The sequence below is a fragment of the Oncorhynchus clarkii genome, chromosome 4, assembly GCF_045791955.1.
Source record: "Oncorhynchus clarkii lewisi isolate Uvic-CL-2024 chromosome 4, UVic_Ocla_1.0, whole genome shotgun sequence".
NCBI classification, from domain to species: domain Eukaryota; kingdom Metazoa; phylum Chordata; class Actinopteri; order Salmoniformes; family Salmonidae; genus Oncorhynchus; species Oncorhynchus clarkii.
Window position 1 is genome coordinate 58,750,646 of NC_092150.1, and position 25,443 is coordinate 58,776,088.

At 41.6% G+C, this 25,443-nt stretch overlaps 2 protein-coding genes across 3 annotated transcripts in view; one reads left to right on the forward strand and one right to left on the reverse strand.

Annotated features, from left to right (window-relative positions):
• Window positions 1–25,443, forward strand: part of LOC139407008 (transmembrane protein 242) — a 407,233-nt gene that overhangs the window by 217,666 nt on the left and 164,124 nt on the right. The window lies entirely within an intron of this gene.
• Window positions 21,568–25,443, reverse strand: part of LOC139407004 (connector enhancer of kinase suppressor of ras 3-like) — a 43,761-nt gene continuing 39,885 nt past the window's right edge. The window contains exon 13 of one of the 2 annotated variants that reach the window (XM_071150241.1): window positions 21,568–23,497. In XM_071150241.1, coding sequence (XP_071006342.1) covers window positions 23,175–23,497 — 323 coding nt within the window. In that variant the 3' untranslated portion in view covers window positions 21,568–23,174. The remainder of the gene's footprint in view (window positions 23,498–25,443) is intronic. The other variant, XM_071150242.1, reaches the window with a different exon arrangement.

The window sequence follows — 25,443 nt, forward strand, 5'->3', positions numbered from 1 at the left end:
TTTTCTCTAGGTCATTCACTGCAGTATTCTCCAAATCGGCATGCCTGGGTATTATTGCCATCTTTTTTCCCCATTCATCCATAGTTGTGATGCCGAAAAGATCAAAATAAATGTTCCACTCATCCATTTTAGTTTTCGCAACAGTGTATCGATTTAGCCAGTCAACTGAAAAAAGTGTTGTATGTTGCTATGACAACCAGCTCAATTTGCTGTCTGTCTCGTTCGGACACATTCACTTTATATGGGATGATGAGGATTTGCAATTCAATTTTGAAGCAGTAATGATAAGGTCAGAGAAACAGACAGCAAGGTTTATACAATTCTCTGCTGTTGAAAACCAAATGCTAGATTAAAAGAAATGGGCGATAATGTCTAGATGCTTTTTATAGTGGAGATCAAGTTCAACATTTCCTGGCAGGGCTGATGAGACAGTGGATTGCGCAGTGAGATGGAACAGAGTAAATAGGCATTTCAACATCATAGATTTAGCCGGTGGTAACTTGTGAAATAGACACCAGCTGGAATGTGGTTTCAACCAATCAGTATTCAGGATTAGACTCACCCGTTGTATAATAGAGCAATACCTATTGATTAAGTGTACTTTGTCTCATGCCAATCAATGTTAGATTTAAATCATGCAGATGAACAATGTCAAATAATGTGATTAGTTTAGTAATGGCTTTAAGAATGATTACCTGCTGCATTCAATGAAAAAACAACCTACATAACTAGACTAAACTTCACTTGCGTCACACTTGTGACATTGAAAGATAAACATCATGGTAATGCTTCCACTGATTTCAGATAAAGGAGGATAGTTCCTACATGATAGAGTGCTTGCTTTGTTATCCAACTGATCTTGTGTCATTCCTGTCATTCTGTGAACCCCATTCATTGCTGCTCACAGCTATATTCCAATTTAATTACATTTACTGGTGGGGAATAATATCTGATTCAAGACTGAACTGTTACTCACAGACCTCTGTTTGTTCTTTCTATCCTCTCCCGGCCACAACATCTCTCCTCATTAATTATATTGCTGACAAAAGCACCTGCTATCCTTTCACTGTATACACCATCCACTTAACCATTCACATTCACACAACATGTGCACCTTCATATGATGGCAAGGCAATTTAAGATGCTTGTTGCTTGCCACCCTCTTCTCTTTTACTGATTTAGGAAGAAAGAAATTCAGAAGGAAATTCCCCTCATGTTGGCCCGTAAAAACGTCTCTTTCTTTTCAGCCTCTACTAAGTGGCTGGAATACCCCCACCCCCTAATGTGGCTTTGTTGTGCTGCAGCTGAGAGTGTTTCAGGCTTTGGCAGACTAAATAGCACACAAAAGGTCCACTGGAGTCCTGGAGAGTGGCGGTAGGCAGAGCAAACACAGCACACCGCCAGATGATGGAAGGCTGGGGCGTGCTGCCGACCGACGGGCACAAAGAGAGTACTGTCGTGGAAACCCAAGCCGGTAGTAACTAACCACTCCACTGCCTTGGCTTTATCCATCTGTAGGAAGATCGGAACTGCATCTGCACACACACACACACATGGTATTTTATTTGGGATGCTGCTAGCCACACTATAGGGTACATTCTTTAGATTAGAGGGTAGACTTTTTTTAAAGGGTGTTGTTCTTTGGAAAGAATGTGTATAATAATGTGGATTTGTCAAGGATAGATGTTGAGAAAATAAATTGCACTTATGAATAATGATTTTGTACTAAGGAGTCGGGTGCCAGATCTCTTTTACTAAAGCAAATTTGCCTTAGCGAATTGGTTGATGTTATCTCCTGATTGCAGCCAATTGGACCAGTGTTTGACTTCAATTGAGCGTGAGCACAGCCCGTTTACATCTGGTTATCTGGAAGTATAACTTGCTGGCCCAGTGTTGGCCAGGTCTGGCTAATGACGTTGTTTGGTTGGTTCACCTGATTATTGTTGTAAGATTGTAAGCATATGTCGGTCTAGCATAGCTGTTGGAATGTTGCACGAGTCCAATATCCCCCTTTTTGACTGGTGTCCAGTACATTGGACTGGCTCTTTGTTTGCTTTGGTCTGACCAGTTTTTTGACTGGGTCCAGCTGTCAGCAAGGGACCAGTGAGTAAACAGTTCAGTTTCCAACTTCTAGTGTGTTAGAACGCAACACTTAAAAAATAAACCTTTGGGGGGCCAAACAAAATCAGTTGCGGGCCACTTTTGGCCCGCGGGCCACCTGTTACTGACCCCTGACTTATGTCAATGATTGTTGTTGTTTAAAATGTTGGCCTCTCTGGCTCTTTCTTGTTATACTACGATGAAACTTGACCCAACAGCAAGGAGTTTCTCTGAAACTAGGATAGCTTGAACCACAAGTCATCCAGCATTCTTTCAATAGTTTTTTTTTCATGTGGTCCAACAAAATAAGGTTGGACAATGGCCATACTGTCATGTATGTCATGGAGAATTCAATTACACTGTTCTGTATTGCCCTTTCCTCAGAGGGCCACACATGATAACTTTCTCTTGTTTGCCCATTTGACAGCAGTCTTTGCACTCTATGTCCAAGAGGTCACCACCTCAATGGCCATATGGTCAATGGCCAGCTATTACAGTCTTATTAGAGCCAGACCAGTGGCTGTATGTAATCAAGCGTCTCAGTGTTGGAGTGCTGGTCTATGATCAATTTATCTTTTTAGATCATAATGAATAAGATTATATGGACAGGAAGGACCTGATCCTAGATGCTTGATATATAATTGTCCCAGCTCTATCCTCTAACTGAACTTTTCAGCTCCATGTAGCATCTTTGTGAGTTTGCATATCAAACCTGTTTGACATTTTAGATAAACTGTCTGACCTATAAAACGTTCCCACCACATCACAACGTTATGTAGATGCATCAGTCATTTAATATTTCCTGTCTTGTACTCTTAAAAGGTTACATGCACAATGAGAGTTTTATCTACGAGTAGAAGGTGCAACTTCAGTCATGTGTGAATACTTGGTTCCCCATATTTTGCTTAATAACTTGGTTCCCCGTATTTTGTCTAATAACTTAACAGCACTGTGTTGGAGCAAGTTAATGAATAATTGGCTGAATGGCAGTTGGTTTCTAAACCTGGCTTCATGCGCATGCTTTGCTAATGAGATAAATGGTACGTCACTAGTATCCTACTGTTACAATTCCATTGATCACTGCCTTTTAAATTGTCATAGAAATGCATTGTTAACCTTTGGTACAGTTTGTAAGTATCTTTTTAATGAGCATGAACTCTCTCCAGCATAGTTGTAATGGCATCTGAAGAGGTCGTATTTATTCCATATGCCATTCAGAAAAACAAATAAGACTGTCAGACTCATTGAACACTATCTTAAAGAGCCACTGTTATTCATAGTCTTGGTTTGGCCCCTATAATTGCATCCAGATCACCCACCAGTGGCCACTATGACCTATGCTCTGCTCTCTCGCTCTGTTCAAACACAAGATACAACTAGGCCTACGATAGCCAATTAATATATTAATATAAAAATGCTACACAATAATCTTCATTCTCTAAGCATTTTATGTTTCTCGCTGCGTATTTAACAGTGAGACAACTTTAATCAATGAATCCCTCCATCCGTGACATCTCCTGAAACAGCTGTCAAGGGAAGCTTGACAACAGAAATAGTCACGTGCGTAAGCCAAGAGCTCACTGTTTGTGACCTCACGCCACGGTGAAGTTGCTCAGAGAGTCAAACATTTCAGGAAAGGTCTTACGTTTCATTTGAACACCTTCGTTTGATCCACAAACGTGAGAGGATGACTCCTTTCTGGATAATCTGAGTCGACTAGTGAGAAAAACAAAAAGAGCAGGCCTAACCATGGTGTCCGAAAAAACACATTTTTCTGGAGCGACAATAACATTTTTATCTGATAAATGTTTCTACGATGAGACAATAAAATCCCGATTTACCAATAGTTCAACTCACCTGTTTTTAATCGCACGGGTAGTTCCGTAGGTTGTTTAGCATTGCAGTTACTCCATCATTTCTTCAATCATTTACATTATTCAAATGACACAATTACTTTGCTGGAGTCCCAATCAACAAAACTCTGACCGATCTTAACAACTCCCGGATATCAAAATGTTGTCGAAGCAATGAACAGTATAGCCGATCAAATTATTCAACAGTATTATGCTCATCAATACATTGAAGGACTGGGGGAGGCTTCCTCAACTAGTTGTATCGGTGGTAACCACACTCCCGTCAGTCTGACGGGACAGAAGCATCTCGTCACACAGCTAGAGAGCAAGGTCATTACATAATGCATTTTCACAATTGTAACATTGACAACATCTAGTTTCTCATATTCAGGTATGCTACGCCTCATCCTTCTACAAGACAATAGAGGCTGTATGGATCCCTGCTCCCATAAATGGTCATGGTCCTATCATTTTCTTTCTTACCCAAAGGTTACTATGCATGTCAAGATATTCCCTACATTTAAAAGAGAGATGCACATGAGTGGACATTGGTGTTCTTCTTAGGCTTTTCCTGCCTGTAAGTAGTACAGCATAACTAAAGTAGGTAGTCTAGGTAGCCTAGTGGTTAGAGCGCTAGGCCGGTAACTGATAGGTTGTTGGATCAAATCCCCTCTGACAAGGTAAAAAATCTGTCATTTAGCCCCTGAACAAGGCAGTAAACCCACTGTTCCCCAGTAGGCTGTCATTGTAAATAAGAATTTGTTCTTAACTGACTTGCCTAGTGAAATAAAAAATACTTTCATATTTACACAGTAATAAGGATTTGAGGACACCGTAATGTTAAGCTTGACCAAGTCAAGTGGACCCTAGACCTGAATTACCAAATCAATTCAAGTGTTACATTGGGATGCATTCATTTGGTCCTGACTAAGAAAAGCAGGGGAATTCCACACTAGCCTTGTAAACACAAATTAAGTCATGTTCTGTGATCTGTTAACCAGAGAAGCCTGATCTAAATTAGGACATGCTCCTCTCAGCAGTCTCTTCAACAACACAAATAAGGAAACTAGAACCATTCTGGGTATACACTTTGGATGGTCATTTAGTTGATTCCCACCAGTCAATGACAAGATTTTTTCCATCAAGCTGAGTGAGGGAATAGATGGAACCATGATTGACGACTCAAAACAGAGGGCTGGAGGTTGTAATGTGTTTTTTTTTATTGGTAGTATACTGTATAAGTGAATGTTTTCATGTTTGAACCCTTTTCTATGTCCATCTTCCCAGAGGCACAACACTCCATCTATCTGTTCCCTGCCTGCTTGGCATCGTGTCAGCCTCCTATCCTCTCTTCTCCCTCCAGTCCTCACAAACCTCTCTGTTCACAAGGCTAGGCTGTGAAATGAAACCTAGTGGGTGGCTGTCCACCTGGGCTCACGTTTCCCATTTACAGCGGAGTTCCCCCGGGGAAAGGTAAGTGGTGGTGAGAGGTGACGGGCTGGGCATGGAACCAGGCAGAGGATGTGTTCCAAATGGCACCCGATATAGTGCCCTACTTTTGACCAGGGCCCATAGGGACTAAAGTGCCAATTGAGACACAGCCAGAGTGGGATTGGTTCACTCATGATTGGGCTATTTATCCTCACTGATCCCATCTATTCTTTCTCAGCACTAGACATCCAATCCCGCCACAGAATATAAGAGCCCTAAGGATAGAGCATTTGCATTTACTGTCTACTGTGACTTGGTTCATCAGCCCCTGTAGTCCCTGTTTTAAATAAACCACCCCGAGTTAAAACATCAAGCGACATCTTATATCTAGCGTTTGCTGGGATCCAGCTCACCACTTTGGTCTTTCTACCTTCAACACGGTTGTCATTGTCAAGGATGTAATCATTTCCAGCCTAAGGGAAGGTCCCCTCATCCCTGTTCAGGCTGTCAAATCCACACACACAGCCACATGTATTGTTTCAGGACATAGCTTCCCAGTGAGCCACAGGGCCTGTTACAGTCTAGCTATCATTGGAGCTGGCTTTGCTTTTATTGTCTGCACCCGACAGAGACCTGAGTACAGCTTCTAACTGTCTAGCACCATAACGTTGTTTTAATGGCATGACAAACACTCACACGATGGAATCATTGCCACAGGGCATTCAGACATAAGGGCCCCAACAAGGAGGAGAAAATGTAATGATGTGAAGATACAGAACCGGTGAGAGAGGAGCCTGTTTGACTCACAGGGGATCTGGACTGCCCGGCGGCAGCACTGTCAGCATTTAGGAACAATCAACATTAATATTCCTGTGGGTGCGTACCAAATTGCACCCTTTTCACTATGCAGTGCACCCATAGGGCTTTGGTCACTTGTAGTGCACCATATAGGGAATAGGGTGCTATTTGGACGCACCCTGTGTGTCCAGTTAGGCAGAAACCTCATCACTGTTGATATTGACTGAGGGGATGAGGACAGATTGAGGAGGTCCCTCTGGGGGGGGGGGGCGACTAACTGTATTTTAGCCCAGGAGGCTAGGGAGATAAGGGAAGTGCTTTTCCTCATGGATGTTTTTCATACATTTGCATGTGATTATCTGCATTTGCATTCAAGACTGGTTGGTTGAGCTCGAGGGAAGGGTGAGGCTGTGGACTTTGGGATGAGCACGTCTAGATGGTTGACTTTTATCATGTGATGAACATACTGTGTGGCACCTGTGTGCCAAGGGTGTCTGTGTGTCAAGTCGAAACTCATAACACAGCCTGACAAATCATCTTCCAAGATTGTCTTCCAGGAAAATCCCATTTACTGTGACAACATGATGTCTGGAATGTTGTTGTTGTTGTTTTGAGGCTGTTCAAAGTAGTAAACAATGCATCTAGGGCATAAGAATTAAGCATCCTTTTGTTGCTCCTTCACTGCGGATTTCAGGGAGTGAGCAAAATAGCTGGTCTGACCCGACACGGAGCACAAGACTACACCACAGACATTCTACATCCAGACATCCACAGACAATGTGTGCCATTGTCATCTGAGCAACTCCAAGTCTGATTCTCAATCAACTCAGAGAAGACTAACTGAGCCCATATTCACAAAGCGTTTCAGAGTAGGAGTGGTGATCTAGTGTCAGGTCCCCCCATCCATATCATCTGTTCTTAGATCCACACTTCTGAGACTCTTTGTGAATAGGGCGCTGATAGTCTAATATCAGATCGTTTAGAGAATAGTGTTTCTTATGAGTTTAATTCACACCGTGATGGTACTATGGACATAAGAGGTCAAGAGATGAATCTGTTTCTAAAATACAGACATGAACATAACCTACAGAGAAATAGCCCTTCTTGCACCAACCTCATGTTGACACAGGACATTCTTTGGGATGGACAGATCGGCCAATACAAATAGCTGATGTTTTTCTCACATTATCATGGCTCTGTAGATTACTTGGGCCCACATCTCTCTCACACCGTGTATCATTTCATTTTCATGACATTTATTGTTCAAGGCTATTTACTCATTCCAAAGAGCCCAATAATATTGACATAATGCGAGAACTCTAGGGAAAGGACATTTTATCCGGCTGTGATTGTCAACCATGATATAGAATAATGTCTGATTGGATGGTGAAACCGTGTCTCGTTAATTCAACTTCATCTAATGTGCCCCATAACCACCAGTGTGTGTGTGTGTGGGTGTGTGTGTATGTGTGACTGAGCACCTCAGGTACGGATTAAGGAATGGAACAACATTAAAGTTGCTGTTGACATTGCTCTCTGTACACTTGAGTGGATAAGGTCTGAATCTGCTAGATATGTATGTATATAGCCCAGGGATTCACAGGACATTTCTAAATCTATTCATGCAGAAAAATGCTTTGGAAACAGGCAGCCATGCACCCAAATCCTCTCATGATTAAATCATTTTGAGACCATTTCCATATGGTTTGATTCCATTCCATTTATTCCATTCCAGCCATTACAATGAGCCCGTCCTCCTACAGCTCATCCCACCAGCCTCCACTACATTTTACAGTTGTAAGCAACTGTGCCATAGTTGGATATGAATAGGCTGTGTTAACTCCTCAGGCCCCAACAATAGCAAATGTGCTTGCTCTGGTCTTGGAGCACGTGCTCTAGCCATCAGCTCACAGATAGGCCTACAGTGCAGTAGGCTGTGTTGGTAGGCTAGTCTACATGAGATTATTATTGATAACAGCGAGAATATGTTTATTTGTCAAATGGCAGTAAAGCATCAATCATCTTGTCACCAGAATAAGGCCCTGTGATATTTCTTGGAAAGGATTCACAGTGCACTTTCACCAACCCCCTGTGAAGTTCATCATAATTTCACCGTAGCCTAATAAACTCTGTGGTTTCCCGAGTCGCAGTGGGAGGACCACACACCATATCATCGTGTGAATCCAAGTTTTATTCCCAATAACATGGTTATTAAATGAATATTTGCGCATAAAGGAGTTTCCACCACCTTCCTCTTGCATAATTCATTTTACAGACGCAAAAACAAACAAATTATCTGTTGCCGTTTATACAATTGTACAGAAACTATTCGTTCCCCTCACAGCTGTTTTTTTTTTTTAGACGGCATGATTTTCCGAGTTAAAACTGTGGATGGAGACGTGGTTGGTGTTTCTAACATGTTTGTTGAAAACCTGCACTCTGACATTGTTTGCCATTACGTCTCTTGATGTTTATTAAGTCTCATTCCCTGTTGTCCATTTAGATATCGTGTGTCATGTCTTCAGAACGTCACGATTGATTTCACAGCTCAAGCTCGTACACACTTACAGTACCCAAGACCCACACAACCACTCCAAGTTACAGTGGTCGGTTTGAGGAGAGCCTCGTCATCAAACATAATAAACACGCGACAGCGTTATATTAGGTAGCCATCCAGAAACGTCCACTGCAGCAGGCGTCCCTCTCTGTTGCCTTGCCTTCCATCTGACCCCAGTTACATATCTAGTGTGTTAGCCCTGAGGGGGGAGTCACACGGGATAACATCCTGGTGAACACGTTTAAATTCTCTTCACCTTATTAAAGTTGCAAGGTGAGTTCTCTCTACCTCCCCCGAGGACTACAGAGAGGATCGACTGGTTGTTGACTGACAGGCCCTCCATCAGGCATAACACCTCTAATGGAGAGAGACGGAAATAACACCCCCGTTCATTCTCATTCAAATGAGTTGGCGTTAGAGCGGTGAGGTTGACAGGGAGGGCAGCCAGCAAAGTCTCCTTCTTTGTGCTTTGACACAAAGGGCCGGCAACAGATGGCCAAGATATCATCTGCATCTTCGAGGCTCCTTTCTGTCAACTTCATTCACAGAACTTTGAGGTTTCAGCATTTATATGCAGTTTCTTTACAATACGTGGAACATTTCACGGTCACCCCAGATGGCATGCTTTAATACTCATTTCAGTGTGCGAATGCTTCTGTATAGAAATACCAGCAGGTGTAATGAGTACCAACAGTGTCCAATTTGGAGCCATGTGGCCTACAGACAAGTCAATCCATCCTTCCAAAAGCTCTGACTTGTTTTGTACTGCATATTCTTGATAGATTGGTACAAAATGTAAACAGTACAAGTTACTTCCATATTCATGCTATTTCTCAGTAATTTCTTTATGGGGTGGCAGGTAGCCTAGTGGTTAGAGCATTGGGTCAGTAACTGAAAGGTTGCTAGATCGAATCCCCCGAGCTGACAAGGTAAAAATCTGGCGCTGAACAAGCCAGGCTGTGATTGTAAATAAGAATTTCTTCTTAACTGACTTGTCTAGTTAAAAAAGATAGTATTGTCCAGATAACATTAGCTTAGGCCATTGCTTCCTTTGCTACAGTAATTCAACTAGGTGTGCGTGCACCTTGAATAAACAGCCCTTATTTCAGTGTAACAACAGTGGGAAAAAATTGTGTACTTTATGGACCCTGTTATCTAGCACTCATTTGTGAGTTAGTCGAATATCAGACTGAATAAATATGTCCTATTATTAGCACGGAGCATCATATTCCCATAATCTCTGCGTGGCACTGCATAAAAAAAATACATTCTTAAAATCATAACATTGAATCAAACATGTATAACCATTTTTTACAAGAAAGCCTAGGAATACCCAAAGCAAATTTTCAGGAATATCCTCAATAAAATGAATACAACTTCATTTTTTCTCACCTTCAACTGTATGTATGTATTTTAAATTAGCTACAGTATCTTTGCATCTGCCTGAAGAAAAGCATCTGGGCTGTGTTCACAAAGCGTCTCAGAGTAGAGGGTGCTGATCTAGGATCAGGTCCCTGTCCATAAAAGCACTCCTGCTTGCTTGACACATACGGACCCCGATCCCTCCATTGCGCTCTGAAAGGGAAAGACAGCTCTCTGCTGCCACCTGGTGGGTCTTTCTTGTGGTGAATGATCTCCTGCAGTAGTGACAGTTGCCAACCCTCCACTGACGATCCCTCCGTGCAGTGAGCATGGCCAGCACGTACGTGTTCTATAGTCAACAGGTCGGCTTATTTTGCCTGTGAAACAGATACCACAGGTGACAGCTGTGAAAAATGATGGCATGATACTGTAGCCCAGGAATTAAAATGAATAACATAAGCAGACTCAACTTTCTATATTCATAGTTTGGTATATACTCCCATTTAGTTTGTGATTGACAAGCTGCGCAACTGATCAGGATTGTGCCCATCAGGGAGAAAACACACTGAAAATGAGTGAAATCAGGGAGCAACTACCTGAACTTGTCCAATGAGAAATGGTTATTTACGTTTCCAGTTGAAAAATGTTTCTCTATGGTTCGCCCTAGAGAACATGACCCTGTTATATACTGTAGGTACCAGAAAGGTGACATCATCAAAGCGTGGACTCACCGATAAAGTGCTGTTGAGGGTCCTGACCAGATGCAGCTTCCCATTGACTTTGTCATTTCCTCAGCATAGAAAGAATGACCCTCTGAAGTCCCTCGTCAGTTCTCCAGTTGGCGATAGTCTGTCCTGCTTTAGATTGACGTACAGTGCCTCCATTTCATCAGACGCGCCCTCTAAAAATCATAAGAAGTATAATAAACCAAGATTTGGCACTGAAATGTGCTGTCATTCACATATGTTATCATTCAAAACAAGTTTGTCAACTCTTATTATAATTTCATAAGAACACTCCAGATAGATGTGTGGGTGTTAACTAGGCTGCTACGTCATCTTGGGTGCCAATCCAGTATAGTCAGAGGGTGATGTTGGGTGTCGATACAGAAAAGCTAACACAGCTCACCCTCCTTTACACCCCGGGCCTCAGCCCCCAATCCATCTTCCTCTTCCTCTCTGAGGGGAGGACCTGCCCACTGTCAACAAAGTAGTTGGACGGGGCAAAGAGCACTTGCATTAACACAGTCTTTGGTCAGCTGCTCAGATTGTCTCCAGTGACTTGACCTCTTCTTGGTCACTTGCCTCACACACAGAGATCCACAGAAATTACAGTTTTTTAACTAGGAAACTCAGTTAAGAACAAATTCTTATTTCCAATGACAGCCTAGGAACAGTGGGTTAACTGCCTGTTCAGAACAACAGATTTGTACCTTGGGGATTTGATCTTCCAACCTTTCAGTTGTTAGTCCAACGCTCTAACCACTAGGCTACCTGCCCCCCCAATTTGTTAGAGTAATTTGTTAGAAAGATCTATGTAACGCCTGAGGTTGGTCGAGCGGTTAAGGCCGTCAACCTCAGCACATATGCGATCCCCGGCCTCACCAGTCATCACACTATGTTCCCTCCATCTCCCAGCTCATTTCGGTCTATCCTCATCAATAACACTGGGAAAAATCCTTTCAGGAAAAATCCTGAAAATGAAATGAACGATCCATGTAATCCCTTGAGAGACTACGACCTCTGGTGTTCCTCTCTGACAACTCATTCAGTGTAGCAGGAGCAGCCGCTGACAGTTTAAACAGCCAGCTGTAACATGGTGAAGCCCTGACTTAAAAACCCTAATACCAAACCGGTAGGTACAATGTTTTATGTACTTAGGAGTGTAGCTTCCAGATCATTTAAAACATTTATTTATTTATTTAACCTTTATTTTAACTAGTCAGATGTTAGATGTCATGATGGTCAACTAAGGGAAATTGTAATATGGCCCCATGAGACCAAGTTGAACTCAGATAACATACAATAGCATGCAATAACAATAGCATGCCACCAATAACAATAACCAATAACATGCAGCCTTCACACCATGTGAACAGTAGGACCGTAGTGTTCACACAAATCCAGCTCTATTTTCACAGTATCTGCCCACATCCTCTACTAGTGGACTGTGCCTTTTGACCTCAGCATTGCATCAGTAAACTACGACCTCCCGGCCTGCATCCACTTCCCTCCTTTCTTCTCTCGCCATCTCTTTTACACTCACTTGTTCATCTCCTCTGTCAGATCAACAAATACTACGCTATGTCATGTGTTTTTTTAGTGGTATGCCAAGTGTTTTAACTGAAACCTTAGCGAAACCACAAAAGGGGGTCAACAGCAGACCAGCAGTTATTGGATGCGTTCTGCATGTATCTCTTCAGATGAAAAGCAACGATAGCTTACAGAGGAAACAAGATTATACGAGCCAAGTGTGATAATACACACCACCATTTGAAATATACTGGACAGATATTAGACAGCAAGGGAAGCTTACTGTACAAAAGACTACATTTGATTTTGACGTGTGCAAAAGCCCAGCAATTCCCTGCAGCCTGGGAAGTGCGCTGTGCAGAGGGGAAGCTTTCAGCTGACTCTGTGAGAAAGTCATGACTCTTATGTGTTGGAAGTCATGCCTGTGATCAAAAAATACATCCACTTTTACCATTACATGGCCAAGAAATGAACCTATCTACTTAAAGGCAAAATAAGAATAATATATAGTTGAAGTCTGACATTTTCATACACCTTAGCCAAATACATTTTAAACTCAGTATTTCACAATTCCTAGTAAAAATTCCCTGTCTTAGGTCAGTTAGGATCACCACTTTATTTTAAGAATGTGAAATGTCAGAATAATAGTAGAGAGAATGATTTATTTCCGCTTTTATTTCTTTCATCACATTCCCAGTTGGTCATAAGTTTACATAGAGTTAATTAGTATTTGGTAGCATTGCCTTTAAATTGTTTAACTTGGGTCAAATGTTTCGGGTAGCCTTCCACAAGCTTCCCACCATAAGTTGGGTGAATTCTGGCCCATTCCTCCTGACAGAGCTGGTGTAACTGAGTCAGGTTTGTAGGCCTCCTTGTTTACACATGCTTTTTCAGTTCTGCCCACAAATTTTCTATGGGAATGAGGTCAGGGCTTTGTGATGGCCACTCCAATACCTTGACTTTGTTGTCCTTAAGCCATTTTGCCACAACTTGGGGTCATTGTCCATTTGGAAAACCCATTTGCGACCAAGCTTTAACTTCCTGACTGATGTCTTGAGATGTTGCTTCAATATATCCACCTAATTGTCCTTCCCCATGATGCCATCTATATTGTACAAAGTGTCCTGCAGCAAAGCACAACCACAACATGATGCTGTCACCCCCGTGCTTCACGGTTGGGATGGTGTTCTTCGGCTTCTTCGACCAAAGTATGTTCATCTCTAGGAGACAGAACGCATCTCCTTCCTGAGCGGTATGACGGCTGCATGGTCCCATGGTGTTTATACTTGCATACTATTGTTTGTACAGGTGAATGTGGTACCTTCAGGCGTTTGGAAATTGCTCCCAAGGATGAACCAGACTTGTGGAGGTCTACAATTTTTTTCTGAGGTCTTGGCTGATTTCTTTTGATTTTCCCATGATGTCAAGCAAAGAGGCACTGAGTTTGAAGGTAGGCCTTGAAATACATCCACAGGTACACCTCCAATTGACTCAAATGCTGTCAATTAGCCTATCAATTAGCCTATAATTTTCTGGAATTTTCCAAGCTGTTTAAAGACACAGTCAACTTAGTGTTTGTAAACTTCTGACCCACTGGAATTGTGATACAGTGAATTATAAGTGAAATAATATGTCTGTAAACAATTGTTGGAAAAATGACTTGTGTCATGCACAAAGTAGATGTCCTAACTGACTTGCCAAAACTATGGTTTGTTAACAAGAAATTTGTGGAGTGGTTGAAAAACGAGTTTTACTGACTCCAACCTAAGTGTATGTAAACTTCTGACTTCAACTGTACATGAGGAGAAGAGTATGTGTGTTTCTTTGATAGAACCATACATTCAAACAATGTACAAAAAGCCAAACCCAGACCAAGAAGACTGTGGTTAACCCCACACCACTCTGTTTTCCTACTGGCCAAATGGAAACTTTAAATTAGATCATCGCCATGCACAGAAAAATCTTACTGCTTCTTCTTGCACTCTGTCGCTAGGTCGACAGCAAAGTCTGACATGTTGATGTATCCTTCTGCTTTCTCAGCATGAGGATTATATGTTGTGACAAGACAAGTGAATGTTTGGTTGGAAAAACATTGCCTGGGAGAATAGTACACATTACCGTTTAAGCTTTGAATACTACACAAGCCATTCTCATCCAATTATTTTGTCTGCCATGCCTGTCAATAAGGGCATACATTTCTGTATAAAGCACTGAAATTTAGCTAATATAATGTCTACTGACTCAGCCCCAACACTCAATGACATAACACAACTCACCATCTGATAGGTATACCAGTGAAGGGAGGTCATCTTCAGAACAAACCAGTACTTCTTCCATTTAGTTCCCAAGAAGCCCCCCTGCGCTCCTTCTTCCTGTAGAGCCAGTCCTGGCAGTCGACCTGACCCAGCTCCTTCACAGACAGCCTGCGCTGGCTCCTTGCTGCATCCCCTACAGGTATGGGCCCTACAGACAGGCTCAGCAACATTAGCAATGGAACAGACAGACGGACAAAACTCCATGTCCCTCCTCGTTAAGGCATTAATGAACTGAAACCTTGTGACTATGTCATCCAGACCTTTAGTTGAGATAAAACAATTGACCGTCTAGATAAAGTAGCGCATTGTTTTTTAGTACAAACGTTTATTCTATTAATTAAATAGGAAAAAAAAATGCTGAGAAGGTTGAGGCTGTTCTGAGGACAAGGGGTGCAACTAAATATTAAGAAGGTGTTCTTAATGTTTGGTATATTCAGTGTATTTGAGGTTAATCAAAATAAGTTACATGCAAGAGATCAAGTTAAGGCTACATTCTAGGCAGTGGTTTTCAACCCGGTGTACTGCAGGTGGTCTGTGATTTGTTGTTGATTTTTATTTTATTTTTCTCCCGAGTATTATAAGCAATTTTACATTACTTTTCACAATGAAATTAGTTTATAATAATGTGCTTTAATTCGACCAGCAAGATATTTTATGTTAAATAAATAAAATAAAACTGACTGCCAATGGGGATCCTCAATAGCATGACAGTGATTTGGTGGCCAAAATAACAGCAACAGTGTGTGAAAACCTTGAGGCAAATGGTGGTCACATGAGATACTTACTGATCCCTACCTTTTTTTTTAAGGCATCTGTGACCAAAAGATGCAAATCTGTTTTCCCAGTAATGTGAAGTCCATAGATTCGGGCCTAATGAATTAATTTCAGTTAACTGATTCCCTTATAAACTGGAACTAAAAATATATGAAATTGTAACATGTTGTGTTTATTTTTTTGTCCAGTTTATACAAGAGCATGTTGTGTCTGTAAATTCATGCAAACAGTTCATTGTGGCAGGTTGGACAACCAGCAGTGATATATTTTAGACCAGTAACCCCCCCCCCCCCCAAACAACAGTACATGTTTTTGTTGTGGCACTGGACAAGCACCACGTGATTCTACTTGTCAACTAATCATCAAGCCCTTGACAAGTTGAATCAGGTGTTTTTCCCCCAGGGCTACAAAAAAAAGTGCTGTTGGCGGTAGTCAAGCACCGGAGTTGGGAAACACCAGTTTTAGACACAGCTCTACGTGCGTTAGGCTAACGCAGGTTAATTCAACTCCTACCCTACGAGGTCCGGAGCCTCCTGGTTCTGTTCTACCTGATAACTAATTGTACACCTGGTGTTCCATGTCTAAATCAGTCCCTGGGGAACAATGAAGAAATGCTGCGGAACTGGCTTCGAGGTCCAGAGATGAGTTTGAAGGGGCTACAGATTGAAAATACCTTTACTCATAAGAAAAAAACAAAGATACCTTCATTTGAGCCTAGATTTGTGACAGGGGGTCATTGAATATGAACACAGTGTGTTATTTAGATATAATACAAAAAATACAAAAGGAAAAAGGAAAAAAAATACCCTGCCACCTATTAACCATTCCACTATTTTAACCCTATCTAATCCTACACCAGACCGACGGCCTGGAGACGGGACACTACCATTCAACACCCCCTGTAACTCTTCTGCAGTAAAATCTCATAATCCCATGTACTTCTCTGCAGCTGCCACCACAGCATCTATTTTCTGTGACTTACATTCCTGTCACGCCCTGGCCTTAGTTATCTTTGTTTTCTTTATTATTTTGGTTAGGTCAAGGTGTGACATGGGGGATTTATGTGTTTGGCTGGTCTAGGGGTTTTGTATGTTTATGGCCCCATAAACATGTCCCTTTCTAGGTAGTTTTGTATGTCTATGGTTGCCTAGATTGGTTCTCAATTAGAGGCAGCTGTCTGTCGTTGTCGCTGATTAGGAACCATATTTAGGCAGCCATGTTCTTTGGATATTTTGTGGGTGATTGTCTTCTGTCTGTGTCATTGCACCAGATAGGACTGTTTCGGTTTTCACATTTGTTGTTTTGTATTTTGTAGTGTTCTCGGTTACCGTCTCTATTAAACATGTTGAACACTAAGCGTGCTGTATTTTGGTCCTCCTCTCCTTCAACGGAAAAAAAACGTTACAATTTCATTTCTGTGGGTCAGATGATAACCATGGCTATGAACGCTAAGAAACCAATCTTACTGAAGCACGTTTTATTCTCATCACTCTCTATTGGCCTGCGTCTACTCACAGGAATTCTCTCAGGTACCCTCGCCCTGTACCCATCTTCCTCTACTGCTCTTTTCACTGCCTCAGCATACAACAACTTCTGTACCTCAACCTGCCTTTCTCTCACCGGAGACATCTGATCTCCAGCACCATGAGTACCCCTACAGTTAACCTCTTTAACCTCGAGGTTAACCAAACTTTTTCCCCTGATACTACACCTTTGTCTCATGCCCTCTTGCACACTTCTCACACTTCTCACATCTAGGAATCTCCCTCCTATACATAGGCTTGGCACCTAAAACACCGTAATGGGTTTGGGACAAAAGCTCTCATGGGATAACTGACATATCCTTGACTTTGTCTGGTAAAGACAGCATCAAAACTCAGTGTCTTTTCCGTTTCATTACGCTCTCCACAGGGTCTGCGTCGCACCAAAAGGCGGGCGTCACAGACACAGGGAATTAACATTTTCAGTTGATCCTCCTCAACACTCAATGCCAGCCCAGTTATCACTACGTTCAATGACGCCCTGCTCCGGAGAGTAAAGTAAGTCACAGATCTTGTTCCTAGTCGCGTGGTCCCTGAACTGCAGAATCACAAAACAATCATCACAAGTCCACTTTGAGTCACTTTCTCCGACCCAACAGTCCCCAACATCTCCTCCACTCCACCCAACCTGACAACACATATGGATCAGCCAAAAGGCAAGGATCCGTTCTCTCCAAAAATTTCACTCCCACTGGGCCAGAATCTTCTTTATCATCATTGGGACATCGAGGCTCGACTTAGGCCGTCTTCATCACACCGGCCACCCCAAGTAATTTGTACTCACTCTAGTCAGATTCGGTTTCGTCTGCCACCCAACTGTTGGGATTTATCTAATGTCCTCTCTTTGACTTCAGCATGGTTCTCCTTCCGCTTTTCACTCATCCGCTCAACAATGTTAACAACCCGATCACCTAGTCCAGAGAAGGTATTTAAATATAGCCCACTAATCTACTATCTCTGCCTAGGCTACCTTTTAGCTTATGGAGTTGATCAGTAATTGTATGTGATTTATGTATAAAATGCAACTCCATAAATTCAATCAAATATTATTCTTAATCTTGTATTTGGTTCAAAATTGTTCAGTTGCTGTTTTGTCATCAGCCACTGGGTGTCGCCGTAGTTCTTAAAGTCTGCATACTGCCGGTAGGCTACTAGGGACATAAGAATCAAATGAATGCAGGTTGAAACACACAGGCCTTACTCTTCAGGTATATGATCACACTACATTACATGCATTCCTCTCAAAATATACTTTATCTGGGATTTGTGCTCCATTTTGAAACTTAACCCCTTTCCAGTTGTGGGCTGCCTGTCTGACCTGCGTAGTGTATAACAGTGAGTTAGTAAGCCTAAATCCTTGATTCCAGACCAGGGGCGTTTCTAGGATTTGAAGATATTGGGGGCTTAGCCCAAAGCCAGTATGGGGGTCCAGGGGCATTCTCCCCCGGGCCCCCACCAACAAAGTATTTCAACAGCTAAAGCCATGAATTTGGTACACTTTGAGATGACCATTGAGAGATTCGAACATTGAGAGATTAGATACCGATAACCTTCCCATCTGCCACGGCAGACACTGCCAGTACTCAATTACAGTAGTTACTGTAGTTCTCTGTACTCCGGAACACTCTCTTCTCTGGAACACATACATCTACAGTATATTACCAAAAACCACTCAACTACTACACACACACACACACACACACACACACACACACACACACACACACACACACACACAATTACTGTGCAGTAATTATAATCCATAGAGCAGCTCAAACGGACAACGAGAAAAAGCTTGAACCGAGTTTATTCAACCGACTGGGTGCTTCAGCTGTGACCACAACATACAAGTCACAAAAGCACATATTTATACCCTCCGACCATGAGTCACCTCCTTGTACAGTATGTCTTAGATAAACAATCCTTCTCTGTTGTTAGGCAGAAACTCAGTCGGTTCCTCTTACCGGTAGTGTCATGGCCCTGCCTAAGTCTAGGACCCTCATGGGTGTGGAAGTGTGTTTGTCTGGGATAGGACTGTAGTCAGATGGTCTTCGGCAGCGTCTTCAGCAGCGTCTTCTCTCTTCAACTGTTGACCTTATCTCGAGTTGAGTTCCACATCTCTCATGGTCCTAGTTCCACATCTCTCATGGTCCTAGTTCCACATCTCTCATGGTCCTAGTTCCACATCTCTCATGGTCCTAGTTCCACATCTCTCATGGTCCTAGTTCCACATCTCTCATGGTCCTAGTTCCACATCTCTCATGGTCCTAGTTCCACATCTCTCATGGTCCTAGTTCCACATCTCTCATGGTCCTAGTTCCACATCTCTCATGGTCCTAGTTCCACATCTCTCATGGTCCTAGTTCCACATCTCTCATGGTCCTAGTTCCACATCTCTCATGGTCCTAGTTCCACATCTCTCATGGTCCTAGTTCCACATCTCTCATGGTCCTAGTTCCACATCTCTCATGGTCCTAGTTCCACATCTCTCATGGTCCTAGATCCACATCTCTCATGGTCCTAGTTCCACATCTCTCATGGTCCTAGTTCCACAGCAACTGGCCTGAATGATCAGGAACTGAAACTAGACTGTTGCTCTTTGCCTCCTCCTTTATATTATTCATATTAATATTCAGCAATAACAAGTTTGAACAGAATATACATTTTTGGAACTTCCCTGTATCTCACCCAGTAACTTTCTATACACAAAGTTCCTATTCACCCTTCATTGACCCCCCCAACATATACATTTCTTATACATGTCAAGTAATCAATAAGTTCTAGTATGGTAACATGAATAAGTATATGTCAAGCCAGAATCCAACAGGTGATACAGTCTAGTGTGTGCTCACCCCTCCTCTGCCTCTCTCCATCGTTTCCTCTGTGTCATCTGTTGTTGTATCTCTTCTGCAGTGGTGTAAAGTACTTAAGTAAAAATACTTTAAAGTACCACTTAAGTCGTTTTTTGGGGTATCTGTACTTTACTTTACCATTACTACATTCCTAAAGAAAACATTGTACTTTTTACTCCATACATTTTCCTTGACACCCGAAAGTACTCGTTATATTTTGAATGCTTTGCAGGACAGGAAAAGTCCAATTCACGTACTTACCTGGTCAACCCTACTGCCTCTGATCTGGAGGACTCACTAAACACACATGCTTTGTTTGTAAATTATATCTGAATGTTGGAGCGTGCCCCTGGCTTTCCGTAAATTAAAAAAAAAACAAGAAAGTGGTGCAATCTGGTTCGCTTAATATAAGGAATTTTAAATGATTTATACTTTTACTTTAACGTTTGATACTTAAGTATATTTTAAACCAAATACTTTTAGACTTTTGACTTTTACACAAGTAGAACTTTACTTGGTGACTTTTACTTTTACTTGAGTCATTTTCTATTAAGGTATCTTTACTTTTACTCAAGTATGCCAGTTTGATACTTTTTCCACCACTGCTCTTCCGTTGCTGTCTCTTGGTATTATATTTTACTTCCTCTTGTCTACCTTCATCTCTCATCCCGTCCTGGAAATGCAAATGCTTTGTAAACCATGTTTTACTTTTCCACTGTCTGTATTTCACCTCTTATAAATTGTGCAAATAAATACAACTCATTATAATCGATAGAGCAGCTTGACGTGATGGTCTACTGTGTGTGCTCAACCCGGCTCTGTTCTCTCTCCATCTGCCCTCTTCTGTGTCTTGTCTGTTGCTGTCTGTGTCTTAGCTGTTGCTGTCAAATTCGAGTCCAATTTTATTGGTTGCGTACACATATTTTGCAGATGTTATCGCAGGTGCAGCGAAATGCTCATGTTTCTAGCTCCAACCGTGCAGTATACCTATCAATTGAAAACAAAGCAATGTCAGAGTCCAGAATATACTGATAAAAAAATAGAAACGCAACATGTAAAGTGTTGCTCCCATGGTTCATGAGCTGAAATAGAAGATCCCAGACATTTTCCATATGCAATTGTTTTTGCACAAATTTGTTTACATCCTTGTTAGTGAGCATTTCTCATTTGCCAAGATAATCCATCCACCTGACAGGTGTGGCATATCAAGAAGCTGATTAAACAGCATGGTCATTACACAAGTGCACCTTGTGCTGGGGACAATAAAAGGCCATTCTAAAATGTGCAGTTTTGTCACACAACACAATGCCACAGATTTCTCAAGTTTATGGGTTATTGTGTGAAGATTGATGAGCTAAACATTTTTTTTTCATCCATTTTAGAATAAGACTGTGACGTAACAAAATGAGGAAAAAGTCAAGGGGTCCGAATACTTCCGAATGCACTGTGTGTGTATATGTATATATATATATATATATATATATATATATATATATATATATATATATTTATTTTTTTTACCATCAAAAACAAGCCCAGGCTTAATGACGCCACTGTTCCAGACTGATTGTGAAATACCGTGTATAGTCCTTTCTGTGATCAAACAGTGTCAGAGCTTTAAGCGACAACAAACTCTATGATAATTGTGATAATTATAGAATAATTGTATAACTTCAAAAATGACTTTTTCTAATTATTGTTGAGAAGAAAGAACAAACAAGAAAGACGCAACCAAAAGTGGATTGCACGTTTTTATTATAGTTTTGAAACTATTACAGAGGTATTCATATTGCAAAGCACTTGCAAAGTCTTGTGAGTTGCTAGACATTTATGCGTAAAACTTGTCCTATGGTGCAGAAATATATTAAAGAGACCCATTCATTGGAATTACCACACTGATTTCCTCCTTTAAGACAAGCTTCACAGCTCTTCCATATGTTTAGTATGTATGGTTACTCTTGCTAAGGCACTGTCTTCCTGGTCATGACATCATGTTATGGTTTCACAGTGAGTCACACCCAATGATGTATACAAACCCTGGATTGAGTTTTCTATGTATTGGCTATTGAGTCTTTGAAGCCACCATTCAGCCATATTGGCATTCCCCAGTAGGCGCAGTCCTCCATAGGAATTGGCGGAATTCTACATTATTGCAATTAAAGGTTTCAAGGACCAAGGCACTGTATTTAATTAAGTATAAAAAATACAATGTTACAATGTTTTATATTTATGTTTAGCTGCTATAATATAATTTAGACGTCTGCATTAAGGTGTCTGTAATATAATAAATGTGGCAAAAACTAAATGTAGACATTAATAAATGCATTTCCATATCTTCCTAAATATTTTTTACAAAGGAGGAGGAATGCCAAGATGGAGGTGCGGTGGCTTCAAAACAGTGCCCCCTGTAAGTGTTGAAACACATCAATGGTCACACCAGCTTTATTGAGGACCAGTTAGTGAGATAAAGTAGTTACACGTTTTAAAAAAAAAATGTTACCTGAACTTCACAAAAATATGCACGCACTGACGCTCACTCACACACACACACATATACACACACACGGATGCTCACACACACACGCACGGACGCTCACTCACAAACGCACTGACGCTCACTCACACACACGCACGGACGCTCACTCACACACAGGCACGGACACACACGCACGGACACACACACACTGACACGGTTTGTTACAGCACTGGACACACGGTAGCTTAAAAAAAGGCCAACTCTGGCAGTCATTTCCAGCGCATAATAACATGGAACACTATGAAGAGAGAAGCACACTAGCTCCAGTAAAAATGATAGGCATTGTATCTATATCAACTTCCAAGTGAAATCAAATCAACTTCTGAAAAAGATCTAAACATATTTACAAGAAGTCTCTAGACAGACACAAACTAAATAACTTAACAGTTTACACATAGGAGAGTTCACCTACAGAAGCAAGGCAAACGTTTCTAAACCTGAATTCTTTTCTATAATACTTCTTTATACTTGGCATTTTCTTTTATCCCTCCACAAAAGATGGAACACTGTCAGAATCTGTCAGCATTTTGAATCTAAACGAAAAATGTGTCACCCCGAGGAGTTCAAATATAGCAAGAGATCCAACCAAATGGTCTACCACTACATTATGCGGTGTTGAAATTAAGCAAGACCTTCCGTCAGAGCTTCCAAAGGCTGCTTTAGCGCTCCAAGTTCCAACAGAACGTTCCAGGTTTGGTACGTGTAAGTCGGAATACTGAGTAGAGTAGCCAGACCATTATTCGATGATAGCAAGGTAAAGGCACTGTGGGGGGGGGACATGTTCCACAAGGTCGAGGCACTCGTCAATGACTCAGCAGCCTGAGGCGGGCTAGCCAGCCCCCCAGGATCGAAGTGGGTTCCGAAGGAGGATGTTTGGGAGTAGCAGCAGCAGGGATCACAGTCGTAGCTGGGGAATTTTTGGATGATGCCTCCCGGTATGGGATGGTGGTGCTGTTGTGCAGGTCAGCATTGATGAAGCACTGGGAGCCCCTAATGTGGTCGACGCCATGGATCAGCTGGCCAGACCGCCCCTCCAGGGGTCTGTAGGGTAGGGGAAAGTACGGGGCCTCCTCAGAGATGGTGGCGATCCGCTCGTTACTCAGGTATCTGTGGAGGATGTCCTCTCCTGTAGGGGTAAACAGACAGACAGACAGGCATCTCAATCAATTATTCAAATGGATTTAATAAAGCCCTTTTTACATCAGCACTTACACAACACCTGCCGAACCCTCTCTGTTCAAGGTTAAGTCAGTCTAAGAAGGAGTTGTGGCCAAAATCAACAGTGGTTATGCTGGAGCTTACCCTAAAGTTAATGAACAACGACTTAAGAATTCGAGGCACGCAGTCCAAGCCGGCCTCAGTTTGTTCTGCAGAGTAAATAAGCCTGTGAAATGGCCATTTTGATAACAGTAGATTAGCCTCAGTTAGGTTCCGTCCCAAATGATACCCTCAGAGCTAGCACATAACGTTCTGAGAGCCATATGTTTGTTAGACGTTGATGAGAGTGTGGTTGTCCTATGGTTATTTTGCATGCAACCTTCCCACAATGTTCTGGGAATGGTGCAGGATACCCAGCTAGCACATAACATTCTGAGAAGCATATGTTTCTAAGGTGGGAATTTCAATACTTCAGCATAACGTTTCCTAATGGTTTCCTCAGGGTTCTATTTTAAAGTAATTTTCTCAAATTGTTCAAAGAATGTTAAGAAACAACATTCTTCTGTGGGGATTTCAGTACTTCAGCATAACGTTTTATACAGGTTTCCCCATGGTTCAAGTAGAAGTCATGTTCCCAGAAAGTTCAGAGAACGTTATTAAGAAACAATGTTCTCTGTGGAAATGTCAGTATTTAACCATAACGTTTTATACAGGTTTCCCCATGGTTCAAGTAGAAGTCATGTTCCCAGAAAGTTCAGAGAACGTTATTAAGAAACAATGTTCTCTGTGGGCATTTCAGTACTTCAGCATAACGTTTTATACAGGTTTCCCCATGGTTCAAGTAGAAGTCATGTTCCCAGAAAGTTCATAGAATGTTAAGAAACAATGTTCTCTGTGGGAATTTCAGTATTTAAGCATAAAGTTTTCTGGTTCTATTTAAACACATACATTCAGTTCTCAGCGCCAACAAAACCCTATCCTGTTAAGTGTGTTCAGGTGTGTTGGCCGCACACACTAATTGGCCAGACTTGAGCTTAATGAATGCTTGTTCACTTTGAAATTGGGTCTATTTGAATAGACTAAAATGTACAGCTTTGTATGAGTTTAAAAAAACACGGCACGATAGCTCCATCCTTGTGGCGCAGTGGATTAATTCCATGTGATAGAGAACAGAAGATCATAGCTTTGAGCCTCACTGATGGCGTGCTAAAATAAATGTTTAATTAAAAAAAAAAACTTTTTCTTTATTGAATATCCGAAACATTCAATATAATTTCAGTGAAGCCACTCAATAACTACATCATTCCAGTCATCCAACAGACTCCCATTCAGAGCGACACACAGAAGCATCCAGGGTCAATACTCAGCTCAAGGGCATGTTGACAGATCTCAAACCAGGCCAAAAAATGTGAACCTGAACCCTCCAATATCCCCCCACAGTTCCCCAATTGCTGTCCCTCAACCATTAGAGACCCCTCCCACAGTCCCCCCCCCCCCAAGAAGAAAAATACAATTAAAAAATACAATTAATTCCATACCCCACTCCCAAGAACCCCCCAAAGAAACAACAACCAAGAGAATGAACTAAAGAGAAAAAAGAAAAAGACAGAAGAAAACAACAAACAACAATGCAACAAAAATATCTCTAGCAACACATATCTTTCAACTATGCTGTGATGTTTAACGTACAACTTCAATCTATCTAATTGAATAGAATCCACAGATTGCGAGTTGAAGATAAATAGTTTTACTTAGAGTATTAGTACAGTATATTAGTAATTGACTGTCCCGGTCTCTCCAGATCTCCTAACAGTACTATTTCTAGGGTCAATTTTAGATCAATGCTATGCATTTTCAGCCATTCCTGAACCTGAGACCAGAAACAGGTTACTCGAGGGCAATACCAAAATAAAT